General features: G+C 37.1%; 1 protein-coding gene across 3 annotated transcripts; it reads left to right on the plus strand.

Annotated features, from left to right (window-relative positions):
• Positions 1–907: 907 nt before the first annotated feature.
• Positions 908–9,353, plus strand: LOC147549459 (uncharacterized). Of its 3 annotated transcripts, XM_086665807.1 has the most exons (9): positions 911–1,186; positions 1,325–1,920; positions 2,213–2,558; positions 5,328–6,607; positions 7,020–7,133; positions 7,279–7,433; positions 8,040–8,207; positions 8,243–8,536; positions 8,916–9,353. In XM_086665807.1, the coding sequence occupies exons 2-7, from the start codon at positions 1,489–1,491 to the stop codon at positions 8,086–8,088; spliced, it is 2,376 nt and encodes a 791-aa protein (XP_086521933.1). In that variant the 5' UTR covers positions 911–1,186; positions 1,325–1,488; the 3' UTR covers positions 8,089–8,207; positions 8,243–8,536; positions 8,916–9,353. The 3 variants fall into 3 exon arrangements, with proteins under 3 accessions (XP_086521932.1, XP_086521933.1, XP_086521934.1); XM_086665806.1 differs by lacking the exon at positions 8,243–8,536 and having other exon boundaries at positions 908–1,186; positions 8,040–8,150; positions 9,068–9,353; XM_086665808.1 differs by lacking the exon at positions 8,243–8,536 and having other exon boundaries at positions 1,014–1,186; positions 5,331–6,607; positions 8,040–8,150; positions 9,068–9,353.
• The last annotated feature ends 333 nt before the right edge of the window (positions 9,354–9,686 follow it).

Consider the following 9,686-nt stretch of genomic DNA (forward strand, 5'->3'; position numbering starts at 1 on the left):
CAGTCAAATAAATTCTCTCGTGGTCGAAACTCATAAATTTTATAGATTTTTTCAGATAGGAGAAATAGATAAGAAGATTAAATAGAAAGGAATGGGTAGAGAAAAAGGAAAAGAATTGGAAGATCGTGAAGATAAATTATAAATTAAGATTAGAGTTGACTTTTTCTTTTGCAAGAAGGCGTTTTGAAAACATAGCAATGTTAATGAATGTTAAATGAATCATTACCTATGTGAATAAGTTGTTTCACATATATTCACGTAAGATTCAAATGTAAACTTAAATATTTGTTTGTAACTTATAATGTTTATTAAAGTTGATTTTGTCTTTCTAACTGTTTGTTTAAGATTCTAAGGAAAATGAGCTGCGAACCCACTCCATACATTAAAAATAACCTTCAAAGAGGGCATGGCTGACCGAAGCATCTTGGATGTCTAAACACAAATTTAGAAAGAAAATCTCTCGTGCATTAACCAAAAACCGCAGGTAACTTGTTATCGCGACAACGCCGCAGTATTCTATAAAACATAAGCAATAGCCTGATACAATCACAAACAAACATTATGAAAAATATGCAATTAAGAAAACTTAATTGTACACATTTAATTTACTTTAACAAATTGAGGCATATATGTCTTATTATAGGAACATTTAATTGCAGAAACACGCTAGCTACAAAAAAATAATATGCAAAGAAATACAAAAAAAAGTACGTGTCAAAATTAAGACGTGCTAAAGATGTCTTATTAGTGAAAAACATATAAATGTCATATTTTACCAACCCACTTCAAATCACTAAACATACAAAATATCATGACGAGCTGCACAAAAATAATAGAAAAAATTCAAAAATAGCTCGATCCTCCTCCCGTCACTAGTCAAATCTTCACGAATATTGGTGATGAATACAAAAGAAGGAAAATGAGAATGTAAAGAAGAAAGAAAGGAAGAAAAAAGAAACGGATAGACACGACCCATAGACTCTTTACAACCCTAAGTGACTCGAGGATGTACCGACCCAGCCACCACTTTATAAGCGGGGTTTATGCGCAAGCGGACGATCTTAATCCAAAAAGTCTATCTACTACTTTCTCTCTCTCTTCTCTGCTCTAAATTTTTGATCTCTCTTTCTCTCATACGCGAGTGAGGCCGCTCTCTCTCTAATTCTATTCAAACACCCGCCAAAAGGTATTTATAAAACGGATCGTTTCTTTGTTTTATATTTTTACTTCGCCAATTCTTTCTCTCGTTTACTCTTCTCCCCTCTCGTCTCTTCTCCTATTAGGGTTTTCCCTACCCATGGCTTCTAATTCTTCTTATTTGCAGGTTTCTCTCTCGTTTTCTGCACTTCTGAGGTCGTTTTCTACCGAGAAATTGACATTCGCGACTGTTTTAGGAAACCGATCTCCTGATTTTTGGTTGTTCCTGCGTACAGCTACTGCGTGGTGTTTCTTCGGTGAATGAAGGTACTTTCTGAGGAGTTTTGATAGATGGATCTGGCTTCTGTTGATTCTGTTGATCATTTGGAAAAAGATGGATCCAAGAATTTAGTTTCGGTGGCTAGTGATAAGAGAAAGATGGATTGTGATGGTGATGAAAATTTAGGGGTTAAGAAGAAAGTTAAAGTTGATGAGTCAAATGGAGATATGAAGAGGATTGCGGAGATTGTTTTGGTTTTATCCACTATGGGGAAGATGAGAGGTGGAAGAAACCCTACTGATTTCGAGAAAGGGCTTATGGTTGAAGCTAGGGAGAAGCTGACTACAATCTGTGAAGCTTTCTCTCCGGAGGATATTATATCTAGGGATGCAGTTAGGGTTGTTATTGAGGATCTTGGACTTAATAAGTTGAAAGATCAAAGATCAGGGTTTAGGCTTCCAAGAATGTCAATTTCTGATAAGTTCTTACTTGCTAAGAAGAAGGTAAAGGTTTAATTTCTGTTTCTTTTTTTTTTGAGAGAAAAATTTCTGTTTCTGTTATTGTATTTCCTTTTTCCAGTACTCATGTATATAACTATGTGTAGAGTAACTTCAACATTGAAGTTGTTTCCTTTTTTTGGGGTTTCCCAGTTTCCGTATGTACGTTTCACTTGCTACGGTTTTATAGCTATACCATATCACTCGTATCCTCTCTGATCATTTGAGTTTTTGTTTTTGTTTTTGTCTTTTCGTTGCTATTTTGTATGATTGTTTTCTTTCGCTTTGTTTTTTCTAGATGGAAGAATCCAAGAAATTTGCTGCACAATCTGCAGCATATTCATCACAAAGCCATCTTACAATGTTGCACACATCTCAGAAGTATCCTTCTGAAAAGCCAAGTACTTCAGCAGTCCCTATAGTAGGCTTGCAAGCTGCTTCACCAGTAGTTCAGGAGTCTGCACAAGCAGCAACACCTTCATTGAAGCCTGTCAATGGAGTGCAATCAGCTACAGTTTCCAGGGGATTAGTCGGCGCTGCTTTGCAGAAAAATTCCTCTTCTTTGCCTTTACCTCAAGCGGAAGGAGCACCTTTTAGATTGGAAGGAAGAGTTAATGGGTCTCTTTATGGCGCCAATGTTCAAGGTGTGTATTTCTCTATTACCTCTTTTCAGTTAGAAATTGTTGAGAGAGCAGATTTTATCAGCATTTGCTTCTAAAACCTTAAGTGCCCTTTTGTTCCTCCTTAGCTAAGGAGTTTTAGATCTCATGGCAGTGGACCAAATGGTTAGTTTAGAATGAGTTTTATACTAGGTGGAAACTAAAGAAGTTCTACTTGCAGGGTGTATCCTTACGATAAGTATGATGTAAATCATCTCCAAATGGTTAGTTTCCCTTCCATAAGTAGGGTGTAACCTTACCAGCAGTCGATACATGTTTATCATTCAACAGAAATTCCTATTTTTCTAGTTTCTATTTTGTTTATAGTTTCCCTTTTATTTAGATGCTAATAATTAGACTTCTTATTTCTATTAGGATTTTATTTAGATTAAGCTTATTTGTTGTTATAGATTACTTGTTTAACAAGTCTTTGGATTAGGAAACTATGTAACCATAAAAATACAGAGCTGGTCGAACTTTAGGGCCGTGTTTGGCGCGCCAGAATGAAATGCTATTAGGAGGAATAATGTTCCTAACTTGTGTTTGGTGCACTTGAATAGACCAGGAAACACATTCCTGGCAGAAAAGAATTCCCCTTCAAGGGGTAATTCCAAACCTAGGGGGTGGGTAGGGTTGCAATTCTCTTTCCGTGGAATCCTAAACAAAATTATAAACACACAAAATTAACCTTTCCTCCTATCAGTAATCACCTAGTGTAAGGCTTTCGCCTGATACCATATTACCAACTAAGCTTCCTCACTGTGTCATCTCTTTTGGTACTTTCAGAATACAAACAGAAATTGTTTTCGAAGGTCTAGCTTCACCATTTCAATAGAATAATAAATGTTGACTTGGGAATGGCTTCTAGTGGATTAAGCCACTATCATCCCTTGTCATCATATGTCATGATTACTGATATCACCAAGACTGTTCCTGGTGATTATTAAACATTAGTTCTATGATTCTTTTTTGGTGTCTTGCCAAATGTTTTTCCAAGCAAGTCGTGTTCGAAATTGACAATCAAACTTAAACAGGATTTGTAGCTGAAACATCTTTTAATCGAGTAAAAGTACTTCCTTTCTCTTCCATTTATTTTTCAGGATCACACAACGAAAGTTGTAACTTTTAATATTGAAGACAGCTTTTAATTAGGTTGATAGGTATGTGAAGGTTAATTGAACTAAAAATCTTTGGTAGTAGAAGCTTTTTTTGTTTTATGATCGGAGAAAGAGTAAAGAAAGAAATGGAATTCGAGAAATGAATAAATGACAAAAACAAACTCAGTTTTCAATAGTTTAATTTATTAGTTTATTCATTTGAATTAAAAATATTCGAATTTGCGAGTAGAATCGGGGTGACCAGATTCGCTGGTCTTAGTGGCGTACCGCGATCTGGTTCTCGCGCGTACCCTTTTAGGGTGCGTTCGCGTACCAGATCGCTGGTAGGAGCGAACCCTAATCATGGAGTCAAGATGAGATTGAAGAAAATGCAAAAAAACTAGTTTTCACAGAAAAAAAAAGAGAGAAAAATCTGTGTTTTCTTTCGGAAGGTTCATCTTCTAGAGTCTCATGGTGTTCTCTTCACAAATCTAACAGTGTTCCATTTTGTTTGGGATATCTTTTGGTCGGCAGCAAAAATAACAGAGAGAGAAAGTGAAGGGAGGAAGAAGATGAACAGTAGATAATGCAAAAAGGTTTTAGGTTATAAAAATAGAGGTTCCTTCTTTTCTCAACCGTTAGATTATATTTAGGGTTTATCTCCAACCGTTAGATCAAGAGAAGACCTTCTGATTTGATTACCCCAATATAGTACAACTCATCAAGATCTTTTGCCATAACAATAACAATATATTAAAGTACAGGTCATAAAGGTCAATCAATAGTTACTATATTTTGGTCAATTTACTTTTTTGGGGACAACAACTATGAGAACGTTTTATAAATTACCGAATAAGAAAAAAGTGACCTATTCTCTATTGTATTGGGAACTTCCCACTTAACCAATTTTTTAATTCAAAAAATAACAATTAATAAGTATGTATGTATATATATATATTTAGATTATAGCGTACCGAAATAGCATACTCTAGCGAATTGCGTACCGAAAAAACGTACCGAAAAAACGTACCGAAAAAGTATACCCCAACGTACTGAATACTCTCAACCTTACGACCACGTACCCGTGCCCGTACCACGTACCGGAACGTACCGCGTTCCAAGTAACCTTGAGTAGAATCGTATTGTTATTTAACTTCTTCATCAAATCAATTTTATATTTAAATAATTTCGTTAAGAAAGCTAGTAAAACTTCTCGCGCTATCCATTTTTCTTATGAATTTCAAATTTTTGTATTCCCATTCCTTTGTATACCAAACACCAAGTTCGGAGTATAGCATGAATAGTATTCCTATTCCTCGTCAAACCAAACTTGAAAGGAAGGTATTCCATTACCAGTAGTCACAGTACGTGATTTGCTGTTTCCAGCGTGCAAACATGGCCCAGAGGCAGTGAAGATGAATAACGTTGACTAATTCATAGTATTTTATAATTTTTACTAACTCTCATGTTAATTTTGGAAAAAGAAAAACTGATAACACTGTCTCCGTTTGGAGTTTGCTTTCATGGTCTTATCTTGTTTACTGTTCTGACATCATGGTTATTTTCAATTGATTATGTAATAATTTGCCTTCAGCAAACTCGTCCAATAATCACTTGATGGAGAATGCTCCAATGTTTCTACCTCAATCTTTTGCAGTAGGTAAAGTGGTTCAAGGAAACAAGATTCCAGATCACATAATCAAGGTTGAGGGAACTACTGAAGTGAGTACATCTAAGGTGCTTCACGTGACAAGTGATCAAAATTTGAGGCCTCCAGTGGTTCAAAATGCTCACGGAAACTTTAATCTACATCAACCTTCTCCTACCACAAGCCATTCAGCTTTCCCGAAGCACAATGACATTGCCAAAAATGTTCAGAAAGTTTTGCAGCCAACGGTTCCCCAGCGTCCCAACTGGACCCCTCCTTCAACGGATTACATGAATAAATCTTTAACTTGCCAAATATGTAAGATTACCATCAATGATGTGGAAAGCTTACTTGTTTGCGATGCTTGTGAGAAAGGAGTCCACTTAAAATGCCTTCAATCGTACAACCAAAAGCGTATTCCTCTAGGTGAGTGGCACTGTCCTAAGTGCCTGGTATCAAGTAACGGGAAGCCCTTGCCCCCTAAATATGGTCGTGTCACAAGAAGTATTACGACACAGAGGGTTTCGGAGAAGACAGGTAAGGTGCAGGCATCATCTGAGAAGGTGGGTACTCCAAATCAAAACGTTAACCCTCAGAAGATTACATCTAATGCAAATTTTTCTGGACAAAGTCTTGCTAATGTTGGTAGTTATGGGAGCTACAAATCTGGTTCAGTTACTGATTTGAAGGCTTCAAACTCAACAGAGATCCTTGGGCTGAAGGCGGTTTCGAAGGAAACCAAAGGAGTCTGTGATCCTTCCGACAGAGGAAATGGTAGTTCCATCCAGCATCCTTACAGTAGCAAGTCATCCCCATGTCAACTGGAAGCTTCTATTGATGAGACTAAGCCACCACCAAATGTTCAATCAGGTCCATCTGCCCACGATGAGCCATCTAACCCTAGTGTCAGTACTTGTAATAGCTCAAATGCCACATGCAACACACAAGAGGTCGATACAGCAGAGCATCCAAGCAATACTGAAGCTGTGAGCGAAAATCAAGAGATTAAGCCTTCGGATTTGAGGGATACATCTGATCGTAAACGAGCATGTAGTGTCAGGCAGGATGATCCGGATTGTGCTCAAGTAGTCTCATTTGGGGCCTTGGACGCTGGAAATGACGCCAAAAATTGCACTAGGTCTTCTCTTGATTGGGTTGGAGATGTACTTCAAGTTGTGGATGAGAAAGCATTCTACAACTCTTGTCATATCAACGGGATAGTGTACAAGTTGCAGGATCACGCCCTTTTTTGTTCAAGCAATGACAGTTTGAGACCTTCAAAGATTCAGGCAAGCCAGTTTTAGCTTTTCATGATTGTTGTAGCTTTTACTTTTGTAGATTAGGTACTTTGGGCGTCCTTCATCTAGAAAATAGGTTTCAAAAACTAATTTATATTATGAACTGAAAGCAGTCTATTTTTTGCACTACATCCCAAACCATTTTATTTTAAACTCACATAGGAATAGGATTTTTGTAAAAAAAGTTGTTTACACTGTTTTCAATGAAATTATATTAGATTTTATACTAAAATTAAGAAAAAGTATTTGGTGGATACAAGATGTTACAAAATTTAGGCATAAACTAGTCTTTGGGCACATGTTTTGGGATCACGGAGAGAATCGGTCCATAATATGCTCTCAGTTGATGTGTTGTAAGTATTCTGGTATATTGTAGTCCTTCCTAAATGGTTGGTCCTTGCAGGCTCTGTGGGAGGATACTAAAACTGGATCGAAGTGGGCCGTCGTAAATAGGTGCTACTTGCCTGATGATTTACCAGAGGTTGTGGGACGACCATGTACCCCAGATAATAACGAGGTTGGTAAAAAAGTTGTAGACAATTTATGCTTGCAATTACTGAAGCTCCATTCTGTAAAAATCACTTTTTTTTTGTTACTACGATTTTAAGAATTGATTATCTGCTACTGAAGTTTGTTAAATTTCATGGATTTCACTGTTTCAGGTGTACGAGTCTAATCATGGTAGCACTGTGAGGGTTAGCTTAGTTCAGGGTCCATGTGAAGTTCTTTCTCCAATCAAGTTCAAGAAAGAATGTGAAAGGCGAACCTGTTTAGATCAAGGAACAACAGATGGATTACAACCAGTTTTCTTGTGCAAGTAGGGCTTTTCATTTCTTGACTTTAATCTTTTTTGCCACTACTTCTGTTGAACTACAACTTCAAAGCTTTGTGTTTGATATTTTTATTCTGAAAGAGAAGGTGAGTTTACGAACCTCATCAGCTGACCCTATTTCTTCTTGATACGAAATGTATGATAAGCCTCCCCCAAAATCCCCAGCTGATAAAAATGTAGATGAGACATAGTTAAAAATAGAACTAGCGTACAAGTAGTAGACTCTAAGAAGTAAGAAGTTAGAACTTATTAGAAGCACACTATGGTTACCTGAAATATGTTGACCCATGGCACCTTTCTTAAGCGTCCCAGTGAAATTCGACAAAACATTACGAATTAATTAACTGAGGTGGTTTAGGGCCTTAGGGAAGTTACTATTGCTACTTTATCTACATCGGCCGCATGATGCAGCCCATTTCGTCTTATTGTTAGATACATTAATAGAGTTCATGGGTTGTTTCCTTTGTAAGCTGAATGAACTTAACAATCATGAGAAGCATCTATTACCTGAAAGCAATTCTTTTTTATGCTTCATAATGATTTCTTTATTACTTAAGACATTTTTCTCTGAGATACAAGTTTCCTTCACAGATGGTTTTATGACGAGTCAAAAGGGATATTCCGAGCAGTTGCAGATTAACCTATGTTCGTTGTCTTATTTAAGCTTTCATGGCTGGACAACTGGAGACTCATCGTTATCAAGTAAAAACATCATCACTGCTCTAGAATAAACATTTACAGACTTATATTATTAAGTAGGTAGGTCAATCCGAGGATCTTGCGTGTAGAATCAGATGAGAGAGGTGAGTTTAGAGTTTTGAGATTAGAGTTGCAGTAATGGCATTTCAGTGACCCGTAATATTTGAGTTTTAAAGTTTTCATAGGAAATCTTTCCGTCAAATTCTCAGTGATGCTTGCTAATGCTGATTACTTTTCCTCGTAGGAACAGTATACTAATTATTTAACATTATTTTCATTAAAACGAAGTGTTTTTGTTAGTCTGAGTCTTTCTAGTTTACACTTCTTTCTGAACTCTCAACTCTAATGCATGATTTCTTCCGAGCTTTCTAAATGTACCACATTTTGGAGTCTTCCGCACTTTACTCCTTTCAGACCTTCAATTCAGTCTTATTAAATGCCACGCCTAAACTGTAAATGAACTTGAAAGAACTGACTGAAATAATTTCCACTTGTTTTGCCAGAGAGCCTGGTTTCGCCAAAAACGCTTTCCTGAAAATTGTCTAATCTGTCGGTTTGTGGTTGGCTCACATCCACCCCAGACCCCATTTATAGTCCGAAAATTGCAGATTTCTGGAAGTCCCTAGGCGCAATTTTCTTTTGTGAAAAAGGATCTATCACTTTTTCTAACCTTCAGCTCCTTATTTAAGTTTTGCTCTGAGCAAGGTTTGCATAAGGTGGCACATAGTACGTACGATCTGCACGTAGTTCTCACAGGTTTGCATGTAGTTTCCACAGGCTTGTACGGAAAGCCCAGGCCTAAAGAAATATTGGCATGTTGTTTTAAGCTAGACTAACAGGAAATTTGGTGTTCGGCCCAATTTCCTGTTTATTGAAGAGTTGGATATTGATTCAGTTTATCTGCTCTGATATAATGTCAGGTAATCGTTTTGTGGAGCGGGGCATTTGAGTGAAGACATGAACGTGAACTCAGTGTTGTACAATATGTAGCTCTTTCCCAGCTTATATCCTTCTCTCCTATTTATAATTCTCTTCAGTCATTGTCTGGTGCTGTAATACTTTTTTTTTTTTTGTTGAGAGTCTGGTGCTGTAATACTTGTTATAATGATACTAACCTCCACTAAATTTTGGAGGGAGAGTATACGAGCAAAGGGGATCCTGGATTAAATTTTTTTGTTTCTCAGAAATGCAAATTCCTTTTGAACATTTACAGGCTCTTCTGTTCACATGTTAGATGAAAGCTACCTGGTTAGAGTATGCCAGATCTGCTTAAAAATTTGGTGGCTCTGGTCCCCTGTGAGGACTTGAGATTTGAAAAATGGTTGGGATGTCTTTTTCTTTTGGCCAGCGCTTTGGGGAAAGCTAAATAGTTTCCGGGGTGTGAAGACTTGGCCAAAATTTGGTCAATTTAGTTTGACAAATTTATTTTGTAAGATGTTATAGGGAAGTAAAAAACCCTCCACCTCACCTCTCTCTCTACCCACCATTCCCTCTGTCTTCTCCGACTAGGTCGCCTGTCGAATTTTTTTTTTATCTTTT

Source organism: Eschscholzia californica, unplaced genomic scaffold (genome assembly GCF_041429995.1).
Source record: "Eschscholzia californica isolate CP2 unplaced genomic scaffold, dmEscCali1.0.p SCAF_3, whole genome shotgun sequence".
Lineage (NCBI taxonomy): Eukaryota > Viridiplantae > Streptophyta > Magnoliopsida > Ranunculales > Papaveraceae > Eschscholzia > Eschscholzia californica.